We start from the raw sequence: 26,644 nt of genomic DNA, 5'->3' as shown, positions 1-26,644 counted from the left end.
AAGTTTCAAATCTAAGTTTCAAAATCCCTGTTTAAAAACATACTTATAATTATGTATCATGCTTCTCTTTCCCACCAATGTTTTGAGAGTATGTAAAAGTAAATTTTTTTTCTTGAATATCATTCTGATAAAAGAAGAATGTGCTCCCTTTATTTCCCTGGAAGGAAAGCCTAATAATATCCGCAACACTCATTCTCCTGCATCATCAGTTGGTTAATTGGGCCAATCAAAAAACAGGAACAAATATTGACTCTCCAGTCCCTCCCTCCATTAAACCACCTATATCAATATTTACAAGAAACAGACCAATCTATTTTGGTGTACCTTTCATTAAAAGCTGCCTCCTTCACCACAGTACAGGAAGCCATTACAAACACTACAAAAAATACAGTTTTAGTTTCTAAGTCAGGATTTTCTCAAAACATAATTGTGATGGTTAAATCAGACAGCCTAAATTTTAAAAGTTAAAGCCCAATTATGTCAGTGGGTCTTACTTCCAGATCGGAGCACATGCTGAACTTATGAGAATATTAACAAATGAACTTATAAATTGGGCCACCAAAAAGGAGAAAAAGTATAGGATGACAACTAACAGTGTATAATAAAAAAGAATAAAATCCATACAAAATGGTATTTTTTTCCTGAGCATGGTGAAGAACCATTTCTTTTTATGATTCCATTTGTCCAGCAGCTAGCTTTCTATATCATCTATCAACCCTGTTGTTGAGCCAGTAAAAGTAATGCTTGCCTCAATTGAAATATCCTCCTCACTTTCTTGTAGAAAGCCAGATGCAGTTTGCAGTGCTAGATAATTAAAACAAATCTTGAATAAACTGTTTCACAGAGATAGGAGTTTGATGGCTGAATATATAAAAATTGCAACCAGATGTTCTGCAGAAGCTACAGCAATATAAAGATCACGAGCCTTTTTTTTTTAAAGTCCAAAGTAAAAATATTCTAATTGAAGTTGTCAGCAGGAGTGAAACTAATGTTCCCTGCATTTGATTAAATAATAGTTTATTTAAAATTCAGTGTGGCCCAAAATTGGATGAGTCGAAACTGGGAAAAACTGAACTTCACTCCTTACCTCTCTCCTTTTTGGCTTAAATAAAAGGGGGAAAATAGGATTTGTGAAATGTTAACAATTTTGCATAATATTGCCAGTTCCTGTCATTATCAATTGAGCATTTTCACCCCTACAGAGTTTACCCAGCATTTTTTTTTTCAATCACTGACTAAAGAAGTAACGGAAAATAAACAATGCAACGTGGAAACCATAAGATTATGGGAGTTATTCTGTGAAAATACATGAAAAGTAGACTGTAATTTCATGCAAAATTTGTTTATGTCTCAAACCTTTTAAAGGGTTTAGAAATAGTTTTTAAGAATTATTGTATGTTTGAAAAAGATAGAAACGTTGGGGGGAAAAGAGTTTATATTAGAATTTGGTATATTGTTAATAGCACAAATATTCACATGAGCAATAGAACCAATGGTAGTATTTTCCTGCTTATTGAAGAAGTTGCTACAAACATTTTCATTTTTTGATATAACAATAAAGTGCTTATTCTAGATCAGAATGATGGATTTAGGTGTTCATGGGGGAATTAATGGATTATTGCACAATGAACTGAAAATGTCAAAATAGTACAAAATAATTGGAATTATTGAAGATGTCATGTAAAGCATCCTCAGCATAATTAAAAAAACATAAAACAAATATAAACTTCAGTGAAATAAAATCACATGCAGTAGTTTAATGTCACATTTCACAGTGTATGATCTTTGTCCATGAACTGCAACTACAACTTCTGAGGTGAATAAATAAATATATTTAAATAAATATAAAGAGCCTATGACAAAACTCCATCAAATTTGTCCCTAGACAATATGTATTAACATCTTTTTAAAAAAAAATAGACAACCACTTTCTCACAGTTGTAGCTTGAATTTTTATCTGAAGCAAAACTCAGAAATAGGAACCCATTTGAAACATAATATACTATCCGTATTCTTATTTAAATGGCACCTGTGGGTGGGCTGAATTGTCAGTCACAAAAACTGGTGAAGGCATTCAGTATATTCCTTGTGCCATCCAGATTAGCTCTCCAAACTTAAATTTATCTTGTTTAAGGGGGGGGGGAGATATACTTAAATTTGGAAAGTTAATCTGGATAAGTGATAAATAGAATATTTACCAAGAACTCAGCAGCTGTCATTCATTTTTATTTTCTGAGAAATTTTGTGGGCCCTCTATTGAATCCATAGGAGTTCCTACAAATAAGGATGAAAGGAAAGATGCTGCCAAGGCCGTCTATTTTACTTTTCAGCATTTATTAAAATATATCCCACGTTTCCTCGAAAATAAGACATATATTTTCTTTTGATCCCTGAAATAAGCACTTGGTCTTATTTTCGGGGAGGTCTTATTATTTTGAGGTGCAGGAGGCAGCGAGCATGGTCACCTCATGGCTGCTGCTGTGTTGCAATATTTTGGGAGAGGGCTTATTTTAGCGCATGCACTCAAAAGCCCAATTTGGCTTATTATCTGGGGAGGGCTTATTTTTGGAAAAGCAGGATATTAAAAGATAAAGCCAAGCAAAACAGAAGCAGCCTCAATGGTCATCATCAATAGTTCTAGGTTCCTACCTGCCTTATCTTGTGAGAGAAGAACCAAAACGTATCTTAAATAAAAGAAAGGTGGTTTGGTTTGGTTTGGTTTGGTTTGGTTTGGTTTGGTTTGGTTTGGTTTGGTTTGGTTTGGTTTGGTTTGGTTTGGTTTGGTTTGGTTTGGTTTGGTTTGCAATAGGAACCAATGATGTTGTTTGCAATCGTATGTATCTATTCATTATAGTTACATTTCACATTATCTCGTTGGATTGGAAAGTAGCTTCCATAAATTGACAGGCTGTTTTCATTTGGACTATAACCATAACCAGACATGTCAGACTCCTCAAGATACCTGCATCCCCTCCTTCAGTCCAGGCTTTGCACAGCTGCAGATGTGTCTCATATTTCTTAGCTATTACCCAGCAGAGAATGAAAACTACTCCCAGATTTTGAAATACTTCATAGCAAAAGCAAAGTTTACTGATGATGCCTCGGAGGTCATCTTTACATCACAAAGTGTTAGTGGCACTATATATCTTAAAATACTGATAGTATAACTCAAAAGCCTTCAATCTTTCAACAGAGAAAAGAGAAATATGGATTCTCATCTGTAAAAAAAAACACCCTAGAACATCTTAGTAATATTCATGCTAAGAAAATTTTAGAGACTTTATGTTACATTGGTATATATTTTTCTTATTTTATTTCTAAACACGAGTATTTATTTATTTATTTAATTTATAGGCCGCACCCTCTCCACAAAGGGACTCGGGGCGGCGAGTATGTGATTAATGTGTGTGTGTGTACACGCACGAGAGAGATAGAAAGAAAATCACACATAGTATAATATCATTAATATAAATAACAAGCTTAATGCTTTTGGGTTTTTTAAACGTTCTCTGATTGGACCAGGGAGATGTGCCTTTTCTGTCATACCTTGTGTCCTCTGGAAGAGCATCCCAGACATCTGATTAGCTTCCCACTACTGTCTTTCTGACCAAAACTTAAATATCTGTCTCTTTTCCAAAATGCTGGGCTAAGATATGGTGGGAGTCCATGTTGCAGTACTTTTAATGTTATTGTATAGGTTGCCTCACTGTTCGGCCATCTTTTCCTTTTTTTCCCCCCCTTTTTATCACTGTCCTGGTCATTCTGATTGGGCAACCTACAAATAGGATTAATTATTTTTGCACAAGACTTGCATAACCTTAAGGTTTTGCGGCACTACAGCTGTGCAGGGGTTTTAGATTTCAAGGCAAAAAAGGAGGCATAGGAGATGAACATGTAGCATCTGTTTGCAAACTCCTTAAAGTAACTACTTTCTTTCCCTGGAACACCGTCCATGTGTAAGAGGTATGAAGTCGTAAAAACAGAAGACTGGATGAGTAGCTGGATTGCTTTCTAATTTCATGAAAACACAACATATATACAGGTAGAAAAATCAAATTTAAACAAGGATAACCCACTGAAGCAAGAATGGTATTCACTTACCATCCCTACCAGTTCACAAATGTGACCCTGTCCGCACATGCACTATCGCTAAAAAAAGTGCCTAAATGGGACGGCATAGAACTGGGTTCCATTACCAGTTTGGGTAAAGTGGTCCGAACCAGCAGAGTACCACCCCTGCACTGAAAGTTTCATTCTGACTGAGAGTTCATTGAATGATTTGTGTCCTTTTGTGGAGAGAAAAATGACATCTCCAGATTGCTGAATTCCTAACTAGCAGTAGTCTACCCTATTTTTTTCTAATGTCAACATGCCATTTAGAATTGCATGTACCAAGATCAACTCTGATCAATGTCATAAATGTCTCTTATTTTTTACGTAATTATGAATTATTTGTACCTTGATTATTTCTTGGATCTAAAGCAAATATATTTGAATATATTCCCTTCTTACTAATCCAAATATCCTTTTTTTTGTTATTATTCTAAAATATAGAGCTAGGGCATTTGTGTACACAAGTATGCTTTTTTCAAGTATGATTCATAGCAATAGTTTCTTGCAAAATACTTTGTACTTCTTCTTATCCACATGAATGAGGGAATGTAAATGAGCTGCTTAAATATCATACCTTATATTACAGCACATTACATTGTTAATCCATTTCTGAAGTTTCTGAATGGTTATAGCATAGTTAGAAAAGTCTGATTTTTTAAAAATTAAACTTTCTACATCAATTGGTTCAAACATAATATCCTGTTTACAACTTTCCCCTCCCCCCAGAAAAAATTCTCAGCATGCTATAGTAAAATAACACAAAAATTCTAGTAGCCCTTCAACGGGTATTTGAGACAAATTCCCATTGAATAGAATAGAGTTTGTTTGCTTCTAAGGAAACATGTTGCATGTGTTGGAGAATAACTGGCAGAGCCTGAAAGAGGAGTCAAGTGGAGGATTAGTTTAGAGTCTATACATAGCCATAAGGCAAAGCCCAACCCCTTGAATACTATTGAGCTTTATCTAGTTTAACCCATCTGCAAACCATTAATCTGAGAAGATTCCTGTGTGTAGGCTTGAACAATAAAGCAGTAAACTGAATCCTTCACATGTGGATCTGGTTGCTTGCACATGGTAGCATGGTACTTACTCAGTTTAAACAACTTTGTCAATAGGAATCTCACCAATCTAATATTTCACGGGGGGAAAAGATCTCTGTCTTTTATCCTCATACAAAATAACTTGTAATTCCCAGTAGCTATTGCATTCAGCTTTCATTTCTTTGAAATGAACCCATTCTGGACAAACGCTGTTAAAGTAAACTTTGGGATATGTAAGGAAATGGTAGAATGTTACTTGACATGATTAATTCTGGCTAAAAGAAGCAAATAAAAATAAAAAAATCAGGAGATAACATCAAGGATCCAGTTTAAGGAAATTGCTCAAAGGAAGGTTAAGGAGGGAGAAAATTCTCAAGTCTGATGTCATTCCACATTCATCCCAGCATCATCCTTAAATCCAGAAATAGCTAACAGATTCATTTAACTATGGAATTCCATCTCCTGCTTTCCCATCTGGTCAGCATTATTGTGCTACTTCAATATCATCACCATCTTCATTTTTGCTTTTTTTTTTTAAACTGGTATCAGAACCCATCCAGCTTGCTCAGTCTTCACTCTAGTCCAGCCTTAATTTGTATTTCTGTTTTATCTATTTTTTAAGTTTGTAGGAAATGTTGCACATCTTTTTTCTGAATTCTCCTTTGCATTTCAATATCCATGTTATTCACATTTTTTAAATTAGCTTTTCATAAAATAGCGGATTGTGTGTGTGTGTGTGTGTATGTATGTATGTGTGTATATGTATGTATGTGTGTGTGTGTGTGTGTGTGTGTGTGTTGTGTTTGTGCTGATAAATAAATAAAGGGAGACTAGTATAGATCTATTTCAACCTATTTAGGTCTCATCAGCTAGCCATACCCTTACTGGGAATCGAACCAGGGCTGTATTGCATATTAGGCCGATGTAATTGGGCATACCAGGGTTTGTAACACAAATACATACATATACATATACATATATATATATGTGTGTGTGTGTGTGTGTGTGTGTGTGTGTGTTATATTTGTGCTGATAAATAAATAAAGGGAGACTAGTATAGATCTATTTCAAGCTATTTAGCTCTCATCAGCTAGCCATACCCTTACTGGACATACCAGGGGTTGTAACACAAATACATATATATACACATACATACACACACACACACACACAAATATATACTTGAGATGTTTGTGTTTATCAGTTCAGTATAACACACTATTAAACTTCATAGATAGATTGTGTGAAGAATTAACTTAAAAGATTACATTAAAATCTAAATTAAATACCTTTCTACATTCTTATTTCATACATGTCCTCTACCATGTTTAGTACTTAACTGGGTATATATGTTTTACTTATGTTCTGAAGTATCCTGTAAGGTAACCTGTATGAAAACAAATAATTTTCCTTTAATTTTGGTGGATATTAGAGTCTTTAATAATATGCACTTTTGGAGTAAAATGTAATTTCTTTGTGTCTCTTTGAATTTTTTCATGGGAAGTTTTCATTCAGTTAAGTATTCCTTTTAATAATATTAGCATGTTTCATTAATTTCAATTTATTTGTGCTTCTAGACCGCCCCCTCTCCCAGAAGGGATTAACAATGTGTAGGTATGTTTTAGATGGTAAGCAAAGTTATTTCAAAGGGAGGACAGTGTTTTCTGCACCAATTATTATTTTTTTCCTCATCTGAGAAAGCTGGGGGAAATCCCATATTTAAAAGAGTGCAAATACTTCAAAACACAAGCACTTACTTTCATTTTGTAGACAGCAGAAGCAAATTTTATTAAGAAAAGTTTTCAAAATTAGAAGCCATTCCTTCTTCTTTGTGACAGTAAAACCGACCACTAGGGATACACTAGTGTTCCTTTATATTTTCTTAGAAGGTTGTAAAAGCTTTTTGAATTTGGCTCTCTTGAATTCAAAATATCCCCTATCGAGCTTAAAACAATAGCTTCAGACAATGGTTTCAATTGTTTGAGCTTTAAACAGTTCTGTTCTGAATTTGAAATACTTCCAAAATGGTTGAAACAGTTCATTTTAATGAAAAACAACTGTTTGAGACTTGACAAGATATTTCAAATTCATTTTACACAACACTACTAATTACCATTATATTATTTGAACAACATCATTTTTTTTGCATTATTCAAGAAGATGGGTTTCTGCTGTGAATAATTATTTACTGTTTGAAATTCAGGTAAAACAATATCAGACGTGTGTGCAGGCATAGCCTCTTTGCTTGCAATACAATAAGGAGGATTTAATAATTCAGAATGAGTTGCTATATTCATGCTAATGTTTCTTCGCCTAGACCTGTTTTACGGAGATATTCATTCAGTGTCTTCCTAATGCGGGTTTGTGAGTAAAAAAAATTCTCAAGGCTGCCATATCTCAGTCATGTGTTACTTTAGGATGAACAGTCCTAAATCATCCCGAGAACCTATCAGAGAAAGTAACAAGCAAGGGCGAAAATGAAAGGAGGGAGGATGAGGAGGGAAAGGAAGAAAGGGTAAAGCAGAGGAAGTAAGGGAGGGGAAGTAGGAGTAGGAGAGAGGGTAAGAAGGAAGAGAAGAGAGGAGGAGTGGAGGAAAGAGAGGGGAAGAAGAAAAGAGGAAGAAGAGGAGAAAAGAAGAAGACAGAGAAGAGAGGTTGGGAAGATTGAAGGAGCAAGGTTGTTGCAGAATAAGATGGAGACATGGGATGGCAAGAAAGTGACCCAAAGTGCATTTTATATATTGGTATGAAGATAACTATAAACATTAATGGTTAACAGATAAATATTAACAGCACCTATAAGAAGGTATATTTGTGAATGAATTTGAAAGGGGAAAAATTGCTTCTTGTCCTGCCTTCAGATGCTGCATATGTGAAGGGACCATTCTGAATTTCAAATATCAACAGAATAAAAGCTAAGAAATATGTGAATTAACTCCCTGCAATTTTAACAGAAAGTTGACATCTGCTTCCCATACATATGTTGGTTGAATATGTGATAGGTACACGCTGAAAATGAATGTCATCTTTCAACATCTCCCTGCTTTCAGTACCCACAAACATTCTTTGGCTGAAATTGGCTGATGATCAGAGAGCCAGTATGGGTTAAAAACAAGATATTTTCAAAAAATATTAGTAAATAATACCTCCGGTTAAAACAGTTACTTATTCTCATGGTTCTGGTACGTTTCTCAATTTGCTTTTTTAAAAAAAGTTCCTTGAGGAGGTATCATTTGGGTTTATATGCTTCAAGATTAAATGTTTTTCCCTCCCTTTTTTCACTAAGCTTTCTTTTCCCTTAAAATTAATGGAGCAGGAAACTTTCTGTTGGCATTTCCCTGGAAACTAAGCTGCTGTGGTTCAACTTATGAAAGGCAAGAATTATTCACAAACCTGGGAATTTTAGTTTCTTTTTTAAAAAAAATAATATTTGGCCTTCTTTCAAATTATAAACAGCTGAAACGATTTAAATATTTTTTTTTAAAAAAAATATTCACATCTGTGCTAACCAATTTGTATGCCAAATTTCAACCCAGTGTGATTTGAAACGACTAATATATTAAACACCCAACCTAGGAACTAAAATGGAAAATATTGAGAGACCCTTAACTGTATGTCCCTTCATGCTGTGTTATTATAATGTATTCGATACAAGGATTCACATAATTAAAGATTGACTTAGCAGAAGTATAGTTTCAATTATTGATCCTTTGGGGTTATTTTTTTCCAAGTCTGTACAGGAAATTTGCACGGATAACTCCAATTAAAGCAAGTGGCATTGAAAGAAATCCAATTCCTGCCATTGGTGCTCAGTGAGTCCTTGCTTCCATGATGTTAAGAACTGTTGTTGGAGATTTTGTTATGGCTAGGATAAAATACGATTTTGCATGAAACCGAACACAGATTTCCCATGATATTCAGCAGGACCCAGCTCAACAGATTTGCAGTTTGTTGAGAATGGCTAGGAATGACTTTTAACTGTGTTTCTCAAGCTTATAAGGAGCCCTTTATCACGTTGCCAGTCCATGCTGTGTGCCTACAAAATTAATACCTACCCTGTATGTGTGTTTCCAAAAGGAGAAATTGTATTTTCTGAAATTTGTGTTTGAAAGTAGAAATGACATTCAAGGAGGGCTGGAAAGCAAATGTGTTAAATAAACTTTTGGCTGGAATTAATACTTTTATTGGTGAACACTCAGGAACAAAGGAAAAAGAACACACATTAGAAGAATTGTGTGTCAACTGATGGTGTTAATGCATCAAGAATCAGAACTATCATGCACATCTCCAAAGATTCAATTCCATCAAGATATTTGCTGCTGAGCTCCATAACCTTCTTCCTGTTGCTGTCCTGAAGAGACTGTGTAGAAAAGGATGCAACAAACTCAGTATATTCTTATGTATGGTTTAAGCTAAAAGAACAAAACCAGGCAACATCAGTAGCACCATGTGGCACATTCATGTCAAACAATCCTAAAATCTATAGCTAGCCCATAATGTGTTCCATGCTTTCTTGTGCTGATTTATAGCTACAGCTTCAGCTCTGGAAATCATAAATGTGGTGAAAATGTACAGTTGGATGACTTTTGCATCTGATCAGTCTGGAAAGCCAAAGTCCCAATTCTTCACTTCTTTAATACAGGTTTTTGTTTAAATATTTCTAAACATGAATTGGATTGGACTGTCTTCCATAACATACTTCACTCTGGCAATTTTTCAAATAGCTGCTTAATCTGATCTAGGACATGAGCTTAGGGTTACCTTGAACAAAAGAGAGTAACATCAAATAAATTGTGCATAGACATGTAAACTATGGTTAATTATACATTTCACATGATTACCCTGTTGTGTGACACTTGGGTCTCAAACCTTGTCTTTTGAGCCGACAAGCGCAGCATCTTAAGCACTGAACCATTGCACTGCCCATATCCTCGTATAGGAATCCAAAATTTCAGCAAAAATAGAGTTTTGGGTTTCTTTTCTTTTTTGCATTAAAGAGGTTTTGGTATCTATTTACAAAGCCGTTGGCTTTGGCTAATTGAATGCTGACAGCTGATGCAAACAATCGAGCAGTAAAGAGTATTTGGAGCTAAGACGACTTAATGTATGATATAACCAAGGCAAGCATAACAGCCTTCTTTAACCAGGTGCCCTCCAGGTGTATTTTTAGAATTCCCAACCAAAAAATTTGATGGCATAGTCAGCCTGGAAATTCAAATATTCCGCATATCTGAACAACCTCCATTTAGGAAAACCATGTTATAGATTAAATGTATTTGCACTTGTCACCACATCACAAGTGAGCACTTGTAACTTGTAATCATTCAAAATTAGAATATTATTCTTCAGCTTAATCAGTTTTTATGGTGTATATTATACAAAATAGCCATTTGACATACAACAAACCATCTCAAAAATAGTTAACATTTCTACACGGACAATCTGCTTTCTAGTTTATCTTGCTTTCCAACAAGTAATTTCAACAATTAATAAATAGCATACACTTATCCTTTATTAATATTACATCATTTCTGTATTCATAACTGGGTTAACATAATGAGTTCCACAACAATCCATCCTCTGTGTAGCAAGAAGAAATGTATGGCCAAATTCCTCCTCCAGCTTTGGAGATTATTTCCATTCTTTTAGCAGACAAAAAAAATCATAATAATTTCCATGTCTGACTATTTTTACATAATCTTTCAAATAACCAAATAAAATTACTTACAGTTACAAGAGAAAGTATATATTGTGATGACTTGGATATAGGTTATAGCAGATGTCAGTTCTACCAAAAAGCTGAATTTTAACATTTTCAGTGTATATATTTCCAAAGCATAAATCTGATATTCATTCATTCATTGATCCAATTAAATTAGATCCTAGCCCCATGCTTATTGTATAAAATAAATACACCTCCTCTGGATATAATTCTTTCTTTAAATTGTACATCTTTTTTTAAAAAAAAAGCATAAGTACATATATCCAAAACCATAGATATTCATGCTTCCTTTCTTTATAATCAAGACTAAAATTCAACTAAATGCTGCAACGAGATATTAATTCAGTATAATTGTGGAAATGCCTGAGAAGACAGCGATGAGTTTTCAAAAAATTAAGTGGGTGGCCCCAATTACATAATTAATGCCCTATCCCTTTGTTACAAGTATGTGTGCACAACATATAGTAGAAAACTAAATTATCAACTCCAGATGAGTACATGTTTGTTAAAAACAATTATCTGGTCTCTTTAAAAAAAAAACTGCCAAATAACCATCACCCATCAAACTTGTCAAGCATGGAAAAACTCACACTTGGTATACACCCTGTTCAGCGTGCCTCTGCTTGTGTATTCCATTTCTAAGAACATTTGGAACAGACCGATATGTTTTTCAAGCAGATTCAAAAGATGGCCATGCAAAAGAGTTTCCATTAGATCTTGTTGCATGCATAGCTGTATCTCATTTAACTAAAAGTTTATTGATCTCCAAAGAAAGTATTTTGGCAATCGGCTGAGCTTTTTTGTGGATAAACGAGCCTACAGAGTTGTTGTTTTTTTAAAGGGCTTTAGATACTTGTTAGGCAAACTCATTGACTGGCATTAGACTATTAGGTTAGCATGCATACTATATTATTGTGGTTCAGGGAGTGCATTTTATGTATTTAAACAAACAACTGACCATTTTAAACATAAATGTGAAGCTACTTAAGACTCTTCTATACAGATCACGTCCAATTGCACTTGAGATTTAGGTGAAAGAGTGAGATATAATTATAGTTTTGATTAAGTGGTATTGAGCTTAGTGGCAGAGACGGAAGAACTGATTATTCCTTTGGCGTTCTTGATTTGACGTAAAGAAACACAACTCGCTACACTAATGAAACTATATTTGTGGTTTAAAAGGGCAATTGTTGGTCTGACTTCAGTTCTTACTGAAAATGTTTCCCCAATCTTCCTAAAATATTGCACTTGTGTTAAAATTTTATAGTCGTGTAAGTTACCAGCCCCTCAATTCTGCATATTTCCTATGTTTTTGTCGTATACTGAATTAATGGGGAAGCTAAACATTAGAAGCAGGGCAGCCATCAGCAAATGCAAGATCATAATTAGTTTAGCTGACGAGGGCCTCTGATAGCGCTTACATCTGGATGGAAAAATTACCCTATGGGGAACTGGCTGATCACCAGGTCTTTTTAGTGATACATTGCGAAACACCCGATGAATCAAATGCCCTTTCAATGCCAAGAAAGTGTTCCATGCTCCAAGCCAAAATTATGTCTGCAAAAAGCTTTCCATTTGAAATGTATCAGAGTACAATTATAACCATTGTACTTTCTTGGCACCAGCATTCCTTCCCTACAGTATGGAGTAAAATTAAACGAATTGCTTAAAATTGAGGAAACCTTGAAATTTTGATTTACAAGGTTAGTAATTTTTTAATTTAGAACAAAATCAGTTTAAGCTCTTTTGCTAAAATGGTTCGTCCTTCCACAGTTGTGCAAACTGATGAACTCTTAATAAATGTTGATATTTAAAAAAAGAAACTTGAAAAGTTTTGCTTTCCTTAAAAGAGGGAGAAATAGCCACGTCATAATTATTAACAGTTATGTCTATAAAATCAGCCTCTAATGCTTTCCTTTGCCGTGTTCTTCTTCTGTGAAACTCTCTTCACTAGATTGAACTATATCTTTGTACGATAGAAGAAATCTAACAGATCTTTCTCAGTTGCAGGATTAAGAAAGCTGTAGAATTCAATCACACCCTCATTTATGTTCACTTTGCGTTCCTAAAAGTGTGCTTTTACACCATCTGCTGATGAGACAAAATCATGTGGTGTTATCACCAAAGTAGATTTTTATGTACACCTTCATAGTACTGAATTTCAGCCATGCTTTCAGTGGGCTTTAGGAAATAAAAAGCAGCATATGTGATTTTTATATTTACATTAGCCTGTAATTTAACATTTTGCATCTTGTTAAAGAGCTAGAAAAACTTTCTAAGAACCGAAATAAGGCTACATGCAAACTGAAATTAATTGGAAAGAGCTTTTATTTATGTTTTAAGTGTGTTGTTAATGATCACACCATGAAAATAACTCAAAATCCAGGGGGTAGAAATACGTAAGAGCAACTCTAAAAAAAAATATCTTAAAATTCGGGGCATCAAATCTGTTCATTAAAAGGCACAAATTCGGGATTTTACCAAGTTAAAACTTCGGAGGAAAACAAAACTATTTGGGTTTGGCACACTTGATCCATTGGTGCAAGGTAAATTGTCGTGAAAATCAGCATTATGTGCAGTCTAGTGTAATTTTACACTATCGGGCTAAATAGAAAACTGTTGTGTACATTTGTCATATTAACAGATCACGTGACTAACCTTTGACATCTTTTTTTTTCCCTTTCTTTTTTTCCGTCCCCAATTTTAGAGACGTAGAGGCTCGGGTGTTTTTTGTGCCAATTGCCTGACCACAAAGACCTCACTCTGGCGAAAGAACGCAAATGGAGGATATGTCTGCAATGCGTGTGGTCTCTACCAGAAGCTTCACTCGGTAGGAAGAACTTGCTTGTTTTATATTGGGAAGGTTTTCAGCAACTCAGCTGAAGTTGGGCAGCTGTGGTTAATTTCCTAACTGCACATTTTCTTCAGTGTGGTCACTCCAGAATCAGATGTGATTCATTATGGAAGATGCTGATATGCCATAGAGAGGGGAATCAGTTTTGGAGATGCCCAATGAGGCATTTATTTACTTGGAGACAAAACAAAGAATAAAGATGGAGCTATTTCCTTCTTTCACACAAGAAGTACACAGAATTATGTCGAAAAAGGACATTTCAAGATTTCTTTCTGGTAGTGCAGCTTGAAGCTTATGACAAGTTGAGTTCCTAGTCCCAAAGGTGCTTTTTCAAGAGGCAACTGGACTTTCTGTTTATTCTTTGAAGATGTTTCGCTTCTTATGCAGGAAGCTTCTTCATCTCTCTTGGCTAAGAAGTGAAACGTCTTCAAAGAAAAACCAGAAAGCCCAGTTGCCTCTTGAAAAAGGACCTTTGGGACAACCATGACCTGGATGACTGAGAATCTCCATTCAGAACATTCAGTTCCTAGAATCTCCAGGTTGATTTGAAAACCTAGAAGCAGTCAACCAGTCACGTAGAAAGTACTAAGCTTAAAAGGATGAATATTCTAACTCTAATTCAAGACAACTCCTTATGTCTCTAAATTGAAAGGAATCTTATAAGGAAACATAAATATGCATGAATTGAGGGCTAATTATTTTCTCCCTCTATTCCCAGAATACCCCCAAGTCTTGCTGAGCTACTTATCCTGGTGGGGGGAGGTTTGTGGGTTTCCTGGGAGAGTTGAGTGAAGGACCCCTGGAATGTATGCCAAAAGTATATAACCCCAGGATACTCCCAGAAAGGTCACCCAAGGTATAAAGATAATCCCAGATCATTATGGATAGAATTTATCTATATGGTTGCTAAGAGTGACACTGACTTGAAGGTAATTAATCAATCAATCAATCAAATCTCCCAGGCGGTCTGCAATAGAAGAAGAAATAACATTATACTGACCGGGATTTTCCCATGGTTTTCTAAACCAGTGTATTTATCCAGTGTATTTAGCTAATATAAATTAGCTACCTCCAAAATGAACATGAATTATATAAAGTGTGATATTCTAAAAGGGGGTATATATTTCGGTGTGTATCAGTGCCTCCTTTCTGATTAAACTTCTACATAGTACCAACACTTTGCAAGATTTCCTTCATTGAACCGCTCTGCAAATTTAGACAGTCTTCTACTGAGCTTCCACTTATTTCAGCCAGTCTTGAGTTTGGTTGCTGCTGATGGCATCATTATGCCATCATTATCATCATTATGTTAATGGATCTGAGCCCTGGCTTAAAATCAGAAAGGCAGGAAAAGCTTCAGGAAGTATTTCTGTTTCTGATTTAAATTGATCTGATTCTTGGGTAAAGGATATGGTTGAATTCATAGGAATCTTCAGCTATTAGCTGGCTTAAAACTAGTGTTTCTCAACCTTAGCAACTGAGGGGAAAAAACTGGCCTATAGTAATCTATGGATCAACATTCAGTTTTTTGCTAGTTTTCACACTTCGTGAAGGTTCCATTCATTTATTTTAAAAGGTCTTGGTTTATTTCAATTGCGATACTGTGTCATACATTAGCTAAAATGGAAAATTATATCTAATTAACCTCAAATGGGTTAGACTGTAACATGTAAAGAGAAAAAAAGAGCCAAATAAAACAAAGATAAGAGCACAAAGCTCGTTTATGTTTTGATTTATCATAAATATTTTTTGTTTGTTTCTTTGTTTGAACTGGGCCAGAAAGTTTCATTCATTAAACAAATTTATATGGCTGCTCAACTCACACACAGTGACTCCAGATAGCTTTAAAAAAAATCAGAATCATAAAAGCCATACCATCCCACTTCCCCTATATTAGCAACAACCAACCACTTGATTTTCTCTGAATCAGCTTAGGGCAGGAGTCTCCAATCTTGGCCACTTGAAGACTTGTGGACTTCAGCTCCCAGAATTCCCCAGGCAGCTATGTATTTGAGCTATGCTGGCTGAGGAATTCTGGGAGCTGAAGTCCACAAGTCTTCAAGTGGCCTGCAGATAGAACCATAAGTTCACGGTCTCCTGGAAAAGTAACAAGGTGGGGATCAATCTTATCTCTAGGGAATAATATTCCATAGGGATGGGGCTACCATTGAGAGAGCCCTTTTTCTTGGTCCCGCCAGATGTATTTCTCTATTAGATGGGACCTGCAACATGTAGTTTTACTTGTCAATCGAAGGTTACTTTTTAAAATGCTTTTAAGTTTTGCACAAGGTTTTTTCTTTCCTTCTTTTTTTCTTTTTTCTTTTGCTGTGGTAAAAAATATAGAATTACTAATAACTCCTAGAATAATTTTCTTTGGCATGGGCCCCTGTCGGAGGAGGCAAGAGAAACATATGACAACATTACACCCAAACACTGTGATTTACATACATGACAAATGTCATGGCTCAGGAGTCATTTATTGTGTGATGACATCATCACTCATGTGTCATTATTTTGGCATCCTTGCCGCTTGCTATGGATGGCATCGAGGGATTTTTAAAAGCTGGTTTAAAAAGAAATCAATTATTAATGTTAATTGATAGTAAGTTGGAGCTACATTTATTTTTACGGCTACAGAGCTAAGGTAAAACCATTTTAAATACTAGTCTTGAAACAAGCTACTAAGTTTCTACTTGAGGCACACTAATGTTTAATGAGTTTGAGCAAAGGGCAAAAGTGTTGCTAAACATTAAGTTTGCTACAGAGTTAGCAATAGGAAAAAAATGTCAAACTAATTAAATGTAAACATTAGAGGTTTCTTCATTTAAAAAGTATCAAGAATGTATATCCAGTTCAGTGGTGGGATACGACCGGTACCTCTTGGTACGGGCGTACCGGTGCCTGCTGGGAGCACCAGGTACCATTCCGGTACAGTGCTCCAGAGGGCCCACCTGCCTGCCCGCCCTCACCTGTATTTGAACCGATTGCGGCTTGTGCACATGTGCATGGAGCGTACAGCGCCTGCGCGATGCTCCGCCGAACAGCTGGAGCATCGCGGGCGGTAAGTACACATGCGCATGCTGTGCACCTGGTACACACCGGGCCCCGTTGCAACATACCGGTTGCAACAGGATCCGGAACCCACCACTGATCCAGTCGATGAATTTATAATCTAGTAAATAGGGAGGTGGTGGTTCAGTGGCTAAGATGCTGAGCTTGTTGATCAGAAAGGTCGGCAGTTCAGCGGTTCAAATCCCTAGCGCGGTGTAATGGAGTGAGCTCCTGTTACTTGTCCCAGCTTCTGCCAACCTAGCACTTTGAAAGCATGTGAAAATGCAAGTAGAAAAAATAGGAACCACCTTTGGTGGGAAGTTGACAGCGTTCCATGCGCCTTTGGCATTTAGTCACGCCAGTCACATGACCACAGAGACGTCTTCAGACAGCGCTGGCTCCTTGGCTTTAAAACAGAGATGAACACTGCCCCCTAGAGTCAGAAACGACTAGCACATATGTGCGAGGGGAACCTTTACCTTTACCTTTAAATAGGGACAAGGATTCTGGGAGACAGTTGAGGACAAGGGGGCAGGGGTTGGCATTCTGTGGTTCATGGGGTTGCATCACGACTTAGCAACTGAACAACAATGGCAAATAGTATGGTAGAGCTTACTTTCAGAAAAAAACAACACAATAAACGGTTCAACTGCTACCATCTATTTTTCTATTTTGCCTAATGCAATGGGTCATCTCATCCTTTCTGAGCCTTTCTGATTCCCTCCCAAATCTCTTCCGTGATGTGCGTAGGCAGGTTTTGGACCTGATTATGGAGTCCTGACTGGGGTGCCAGAGAAAAATGAGAACAGCAAATCCCTGCTATAGAAACGGAAACAAAACTTTGGCAAACCTTGGAAGCATCCTTTATTCACATTCATGGATTTCAGACTTGAATGTTAATATGAATGTTACCACGTTGCCACCTCATCTTGCCTAGAGAGAATCAAACAAACAATACTTTTCATAAGGAGCATGTGTTTACTACGTTTCTGGGTGATCAATGTGCTGCCCCTGGGTGTTGATTTCTGTAGCAATTGATGTTGGTCAAACCATTCTTAGCGCAACATGTTTCTGATGGGGAGGGAGTTCCTGAGGTTACTGAAGATCCCAGGGGCAAGGTGGGAATGCTATGATGTCACTGGAGAGGCAAGGGTAGGATTTTTCAGACTCTCTTTCTGTAGGTTGAGTACTTTAAACCAAAATAGCTACATTAAATCTGTCCTTTAATATTTATTCATTCATTTTTCCCAGGGTTTTATTGATAGATACTAGATACTGTAGATAGATAGATGATAGGTAGGTAGGTAGTTAGGCAGGCAGGCAGGCAGGCAGGCAGGCAGGCAGGCAGGCAGGCAGGCAGGCAGGCAGGCAGGGATGATGATAGATAGATAGATAGATAGATAGATAGATAGATAGATAGATAGATAGATAGATAGATAGATAGATAGATAGATAGATAGATAGATAGATAGATAGATGATAGATAGATAGATGATAGATAGATAGATAGATGATAGATAGATAGACGATGATAGATAGATAGAGAGACAGACAGACAGACGGACACAGACAGACAGACAGACAGACAGACAGACAGACAGACAGACATGATAGATAGGTAGGTAGGTAGGTAGGTAGGTAGGTAGATAGATAGATAGATAGATAGATAGATAGATAGATAGATAGATAGATAGATAGATAGATAGATAGATAGATAGATAGATAGATAGATAGATAGATAGATAGATATAACCAGGGATCGGGGAAGAGGAAAGAAGAGACATGCCTGAATTTTCAGGGTTATTTTTATTTGGAGTTTTTTCACAACTTTAATATGAAGTGGTGTTATCCACCCTGCCATTTCCCATCCCATTTATTTTGCTCTTTTGGGAGACATTTCATTGAGTGCATATTTTCTTATTCTTGTAATTCCACTTCTGGAAGATTTTAACTTCTGGCAATTGATGATAATCAACCACCCTTCTCATTAATGTGTCACGGAATGATTACCCATACCCCAGGAGAAAGTGCAGTGACCCCTTCCAAGTGCTGTGGATGGAGGTCTCCGTGCCGAACTCATCTGTTTAGAGACTGTTGGCCTTGACATATTTTCTTCATCATGGCTTCAGTCTATTACTTACACAGAGAGCCCAGATTGGCATCTAACTAAGATAGTTTTATCAGATGAAAGTTTATGTTGCACATGTACTTGAGCTTCATTCTTTCGGTCACAGTGTTCACAGAAGCAATACAGATAGTCTTCGGCTTGTGACCACAATTAAGGCCAAAATGTCTGTTGCTAAACAAGACAGTGGTTTAGTGAGTTTTGTCCCATTTTACAACCTTTCTTGCCACGGTTGTTAAGTGAAACACTGCAGTTGTTAATAACACAGTTATTAGGTGAATCTGGCTTCCCTATTGACTTTACTTGTTAGAAGGTTGAGACTGGTACAACCATGGATGATCTGGTCCTTCGTCTCAATTTCCACAAGTCTCATTGCAGAGAACCAGAATGTTCCAGTTTACCTTCTATCCTTTCCTCTTCCCATTAGGAATAGGACTTTCAGTCTTGTGTAAAACCGTATAAGGTTTCCTGCTTGAGCAGCAGGTTGGACTAGAAGACCTCCAAAGTCCCTTCTGTTATTCTGCTATTCTTTCTATTATAATAGCAACAAAATAATAGCTTTGTTTACTAAGCTCCAGACAATCTTTTGGACGACTGGGTCTTGAGTGTTCACTGATAGTTTTCTGTAAATCCTTGGAATTGTTATAATAATCATGACATCTTTTTTCTTCTAATGTGGAAATTTGTTACTCCCCCTGTGTGTGTGTGTGTGATGCAGAGACTATGATAAACAAAAACATGAAAACAGGATGCTTATTACGACTGTGCATCTTTGAGTGTGATTGTCTGTACATTTACACAAAACACCTTCCTTTTTCTCTCAAATGTCCCAGTGCATAGTGTATTATGCAAATGTAATTCCACAGATGGGCAGAAAGGTCTCCTTCATATCTGTACGAATTGTTTCCTAGACTGATAAGAGATGCAAGAGAACGTTATTTAAATAGCCAGCTGTGAAGTCTTACTGACATCTGTCACAAAAAGAATCAGAAAGTTGCTGCTGTAATGTAGAAAGGGATCTATTAGTTCTAATTTGAAGACAGTTCAGTCACTAGGCTTCTTAAAAATCTGTTTCATTTATCAATAAATCCTGCAAAAGGGAACTTTGAGAATCATAGTTAAGAAAGAATGATTGTGTGTGTGTGTGTGTGTGTGTGTGTGTGTGTGTGCTATTGCCAACAAATCTGATAATGTCACAATTATGTATCCCATGTTGGTTGGGCTCTGCACAGATGACCATTTCTTATCTTGCATATAAATCATAAGGATATATTTTTTGATTGGCAATTGTAATTGAATACAGCTTAGCAAACAGAGATAGGCGATTAGGAGCACAAGTTAATTATCTTATAAATTAACTTAATGAAGGCAAAGGTGGATAAAGGGGGCAGATCGGGAGATAAAAGAACAGCTCTGTAAAGTGGGTTTTATTTGCATATTAGCATATTTGATTAATTCAAGCTGTTACAGAGTTCATTGATCACACTCTTAATCCCTTTGTATATTGCTTTTCGAGTTGATCATGGCCTGAAAATGGTTATAAATAAATGAAAATGGTTATAAAAATATGATAGGAGATATAAAAGACAAAGAAACATGAATCATACCTAATTGAAGAAACCATACAATTTGACAATGAGTTAGATGTCCACAAGGGATACGGTGGCTCAAGGCTAAGGTTTTGAGCTTGTCAATCAAAAAGATCAGCAGTTTAGCGGTTTGAATCCCTAGTGCCGTGTGACGGAGTAAGCTCCCATTACTTGTCCCAATGTCTGCCAACCTAGCAGTTCGAAAGCATGTAAAAATGCAAGTAGAAAAATAGGAATCACCTTTGGTGGGAAGGTAACAGTATTCCATGCGCCTTCGGCGTTTAGTCATGCCGGCCACATGACCACGGAGACGTCTTTGGACAGTGCTGGCTCTTCAGCTTTGAAACGGAGAGGAGCATCATCCCCTAGAGTCAGGAACTACTAGCACATATGTGCGAAGAAAACTTTTACCTTTACCTAGATATCCATATATGTTTCTTCCTTTCTCCTTCCTCTTTCATATACGTTTCCTTCCATCACAACCTTGAAGGTTTCATAAGGCATCCAATCTGTGAAACAATGGTTTAAAGACTTCTGTGATACAGGCTTGATGTAATCTGACATGAAACTGAACATGAGTTTTACATTCTAAGGGCAACACTGATGGTGCCTTATCACTTTCAAGGTTGTTGTATGAAGATCATGACATTCACTTCGGTGCCAACTAAAGGGATTCAAAACGCAACATGTGACGTGTTTTAATTATTCAAAATGAGGGAGTCCGCTTCCTGTGCTTCACTGCCCTTGCATCTTCCTTCCAAATAAAGCCTTCCTTAAAACAATTCCCCTGGATGGCTTGATTGTACTGAATTGAACTCTTTAAGTATATCAAGCAATTTGCATGAACCGTTTTGCAAAGCTTTGCTTAGCATTGCTCTTTTATTGATGATGTTATTGTGTTTTATATGCAGACTCCCAGGCCTTTAAACATCATTAAGCAGAACAACGGTGAGCAGATCATTAGGAGACGGACAAGAAAACGCCTTAACCCAGAGGCACTTCAGGCTGAGCAGCTAAACAAACAACAGAGAGGGAACAGCGAGGAACAAGTCAACGGCAGCCCATTAGATAGGAGGTCAGAGGATCATTTAACAGAAGGTCATCAGAGAGAAATCCAGCTTCCCAGCCTAAGTAAATATGAAGCCCAGGGTTCATTGACTAAAAGCCATTCAGCTCCTCAGTCAATACTGGTCGGCCAATCTCTGGATATTCATAAAAGGATGCAACCTTTGCACATTCAGATAAAAAGTCCTCAGGAAAGTTCTGGAGACCCAGGCAATAGTTCCTCTATATCAGAAGGAAAAGGAAGCTCAGAGAGAGGCAGTCCAATAGAGAAATACATGAGACCTGCTAAACACCTAAACTATTCACCACCCGGAAGCCCTATTGAGAAGTACCAGTACCCACTTTTCGGACTTCCATTTGTACACAATGAGTTTCAAAGTGAAGCCGATTGGCTGAGATTCTGGAGTAAATATAAGCTGTCCGTTCCTGGGAATCCACACTACTTGAGTCATGTGCCTGGCCTACCAAATCCTTGCCAAAACTATGTGCCTTATCCCACCTTTAATCTGCCTCCTCATTTTTCAGCTGTTGGATCTGACAATGACATTCCTCTAGATTTGGCGATAAAACATTCCAGACCTGGGGCGACTCCAAACGGTGCCTCTAAGGAGAAAGCTAAGACAGCGTCAAATGTAAAAAATGAAGGTTCCTTGAATGTAGTTAAAACCGAGAAAGTTGACCGAAGTACTCAAGATGATCTTTCAACCAAGTGTGTGCACTGTGGCATTGTCTTTCTGGATGAAGTGATGTATGCCTTGCATATGAGTTGCCATGGTGACAGTGGACCTTTTCAATGCAGCATATGCCAATATTTTTGCACGGACAAGTATGACTTCACCACTCACATCCAGAGGGGCCTACATAAGAACAATGCACAAGCGGAAACAAATGGCAAACCGAAAGAGTAAAATAAAATAAAATAAATTAAATAAAATAAAATAAAAACCTTAGCACTTAGCACAATTAAACAGAAATAGGTTTCCTTGATGGGAATTCAATAGCTTGTAATGTCTTAAGCACTTCATATAGCAAGCATGCCTTATCCAATATACAATCTTTTCTTCTTCCCTCCTTTTTGCTTCATACAAGCAAACTAAAAGTTCTTAAGAAAGACAATTATTAAAAAAAAAGGATGACAGCAGGAACGGGGGAGGGGTGAAGGAATCAATCACTCGGGACCCATCCTGCAAAAAAAAAAAAATTATAAATAAGAAAGAGAAAAATCTATACAAAAGACATTATATCAGGGAAGGTCTCTTTGCAAAACTTAACCAGGCAAATAATGCTTTTGTTCTTGTACGAGAAACATAGCTGGCTAGAATGCAAAGATGTATAATGCTGAAGCAGGTGTACAGTACACATATGCACATTGTATAGTGAAATGGACTTGTTAAATAAACTGATGCCCAGAAATCTAGTAGTATTTTTTTTCTCCATTTGGGTTCACTTTGGCCTTATTAGAACATCCTCCTGCAACAGCATTTCTACAATCTGGAAGGCAGTAGCCCCCCCCCCCCTTCTTCTTCTTTTTTTTTTTTTTGTTTGGTATGGTTTTATTCTGTTTTGTTTTCCAGTTGTCTCTTGTGCTAAGCCAGTTGGGTAGCTGTTGTTGGATCCACAATGACAGAGCCCTTCCATCTTTTTGAGGTCTAGCTTATGCAATAGGTTGAAGACCAGGAGCATTCGTTTTCAGCTGTTCCTTCCCTTTCACTCTGAAATCAAGTAAATAACAAAATTCTCAGGAAAGATGGAAGTTAAATTAATGGGAGTCTCAGAACATGATATTTTATGCCAAGAGGGTCTTCTTTCCAGGCTGCGTCTTAAGTTTTAAAGGTGGCGAGAAAGCCCTTTATAAGAGAGATTCACTGAAATTCAGCTCACAAGTAGATCTGGGGATTGCAAGCTACGTCTCAGGAGATTGTGGATGTAAGATGCTTTGGCCAAAATATAGGAAAAGTACTCTGTTTTCTTATCTCTCTCTTATACGAAAGCTACTTTACGGACTTGACATTCATAGTATTAATGTTTGACTAACTGTTCTCTCAATTTTGCTTCAGGTAGAGTGTGGGACTGACTTTTCCCGGAAGTCCTTAGATTGTTTATATGCAGTAGTCAATCGCTTCACCAGATTTAACTCCGGCTTTGGGTAGTGTTTGCCTTCATGGCCAATCTTATTTTTAATATTTTTGAGAGCAAGATAATAATTACTATAATAATAATAATAATAATAATAAACCTTTTGTAAAATTATTCCATGAAGGGAAAGCTCCTCAGCATAACTGCTCAGGGAAATAGGGCTAAATAACTAAATATTCAGTCATTGGTTAAAGGTGCTGTTAGACAAACCTTCACAAATGTTGCAAGAATCTAACAAAGGTTGGACTTCAATTCAATTTCATGATCTTGGCCCAGGCAGTCCTCTTGTTGTTTCTGTTGTTGTTGTTATTCTTATTTTCTTTAAGGGATATTACAAGAGATATTACAAGCTACTGGATGTACTGTCAGATTAACTTATTTCATTTAAGAAGTTGGGAGAACAAATAGGAAAAAAACTTATTTTTCTAGTAAATATTAATGTATTACATTTCAAATAATGGTGCCTGACATATTGAATAATTATTTTCTACAGTGTACGTATGCAACAAAGATATTCCATCATGCATAAGATTCAGCGCTGGCTCAGCCTCGCTCTGTTTACATTTGCAAATGTAGCAAACAAGGTAATGAAGCAACTTTCTATTGCAGTAGGTATCTTTGATTTGTGCGCGTGTGTGTGTGCATTAAAATTGTAAACGGTAACATGAAATGAATGGACTTTGTTGATAATAATGATATTTGGGGGGGGGGAGAAGAAGAAGAAGAAGACGGCGAAGACGAAGAAGGAAATGAAAATATTTTTATGCCTACTTAGGAGGAAGAAAAAGAGTAGCACTATTCATTCCAAGTACTTTTTGTATTCTTAAGCTCTTAACTCACATTGTTATGCTTAAAATGATAAACATATATCCTCTTTTTATTGCTTTGTCTATGTTTCAGCTGAAACATTTCAGAGATTATGTCAAGAGGTGCCATCTGACTCCTTGGCACACAAGTTTTTAATTGCATTCTGTACTAGCATTGCACTCCATTTTTACCATATTTCACTGTCGCTTCATGTTTTCTTGTTTTGTTGCGCTGGGGCTTTATCTTTTATTTTGCATTGCACGGTCTTAGTCTCTTACGGTTGTGGAGTATAATTGGTTCCTAAATATCACTGCGAATGAAGATTACAATGTCTGATATTCCATTCTTCTTTCCCACCCCTCTCCTTATTTTATTTTTTTTCATTTTTTTAAAATGTTCTAGGGATTTTGAGGCTCGATCTCCAAGATAGGGACTTATGTGGAAGGTCCTTCTTCTGAGCCCTCTTACATGCTATTATTTCCAGTTAAAACTACCCTTAAAATCATTTAGACCCATCATTTCCTGATCTGGAAAATGAGCATTTAAATTTATTTGGCAAGATAAAATGGAAAGAAGTCAGTCCAGTTTGGAGTTACAAGACTAGAATCTTAAGACGAATTGAACTAGCACTTATTTGCTAGGGGCTCAATTTGTAGACACTAAATGGGGCCTTGTTTAACTCTTATCTCAATTTAACTTCCCATTAAGCTTCCTAACTGCAACAGCTAAGGGTATAGTTTTAAATGTACCTACTAAGGAATAAAAGCTTCACTGAACACAGTGACATAAATTCCTGCATAGAATTGTACCGTGTGTGACCATAATAAAGGGTAAATTACTCGGATACATCTGGTTCCTTCTGAAATTCAACCAGAAAACAAAAATATGGCATTCACAACATACCACTATCAACTGGTATTATCCATAGTTTGCAAAACGTAGGTGACAATTTGACCTGCCATGAATTGCAAACCCCTTGACGATAGCAATTACCAGCGACTACGCCTCTAAAATTTATATTGAAAACAAACAGCAGGATACCTCAATCTGCCTGAGTGACAGTCCTATAGCTTGTCTCCAAAGATCTGGCTGACCTTGGCAGCTTTTTAGGACCTACATAGAGAACCTGTGATGAAAGTAATTTCTCCGCTTAATTAAAATGAGTCTATCATTTGATACCGGGGCCACAAGATCTTCTCTTGTACCTTTTCTTCAACTATAACTGCATATTGCTCTGAACCAAGGCAATATGTCCTGTCAATTACGTACAACAATCTTTCAGACGCTAAGTTTGTTATACAATTTTAGGGTCTACCTGGGATTATTGGACCACTAAAAGGCCACAAGAAAGATGGGGTTGTGTTTCAAGGAAGATTAATGTTGCTTACATTCACAGTCAAGAAAGTGTGGCATTCCACATTCTTTCTGAAAATCATCTACTTTAGAACCTTGAAGTATACATCATTTTTCTTCTCCAATACATATGGCATGGAAGGATTTGAAATACACTCCTTTTTTATCTTTTTCTTTTTTACAATTGTCTCTTGTTTCATTAACAATAGAAATTATATTAGGTGGCAAGCCAAAAATTAAAATGCCCCAAATTAATCTGAATCACAATTTTACTTTTCAAAAACAGGCAATTACTTAAAGATAAATATATATTTGAATGCATAATAAGAAATGAAATAAGCATTGTAAGGCTTTTTTTTAAGGCTATAAGATATGCATTCCATTCAAGGAAAATAGACAGTACATAACTGCAGTCCACCCAGGACATTTCATTAAGAAGGGTTATAAGCTCGCTGATGGTGACCCACTGAAGTATGTTTCCTTCAGGTTTTTCATTGGATGTTCAATTGTCATTTAAAATGTCCCCAAATGTATCTTCATGAACATACAAAGAATACATGCTTATTAGTATTCTAACTGTTCAAAAAAAAATGGATCCCACATTGTATTTTTCCTAGTGAAATATTGCAAAGGCACTGACAGAATTGAAATTCCATTTCAGCTCGATTTAAAAGTAAAAATACTTAACCTAATTAAGTAGAATACTTGGGCTAGCTCTATTTTATTTATATTTAATATTTTGGCTGTCCTAAAATGATCTCTTCCAGCTATGGATTTAATTTGCCACCC

At 36.6% G+C, this 26,644-nt stretch overlaps 1 protein-coding gene across 5 annotated transcripts in view; it reads left to right on the top strand.

Moving 5' to 3' along the window:
• TRPS1 (transcriptional repressor GATA binding 1) overlaps positions 1 to 22,782 on the top strand; it is a 277,918-nt gene extending 255,136 nt beyond the window's left edge. For all 5 annotated transcript variants that reach the window (XM_081950845.1, XM_081950844.1, XM_081950846.1 and 2 more), the window contains 2 exons: positions 13,583 to 13,705; positions 21,406 to 22,782. In XM_081950845.1, coding sequence (XP_081806971.1) covers positions 13,583 to 13,705; positions 21,406 to 22,467 — 1,185 coding nt within the window. In that variant the 3' untranslated portion in view covers positions 22,468 to 22,782. The remainder of the gene's footprint in view (positions 1 to 13,582; positions 13,706 to 21,405) is intronic.
• Positions 22,783 to 26,644: the final 3,862 nt, after the last annotated feature.

Source organism: Natrix helvetica, assembly GCF_964273705.1.
Source record: "Natrix helvetica genome assembly, chromosome: 4".
NCBI lineage: Eukaryota > Metazoa > Chordata > Lepidosauria > Squamata > Natricidae > Natrix > Natrix helvetica.
This window is presented reverse-complemented; position numbering and strand designations above follow the sequence as displayed.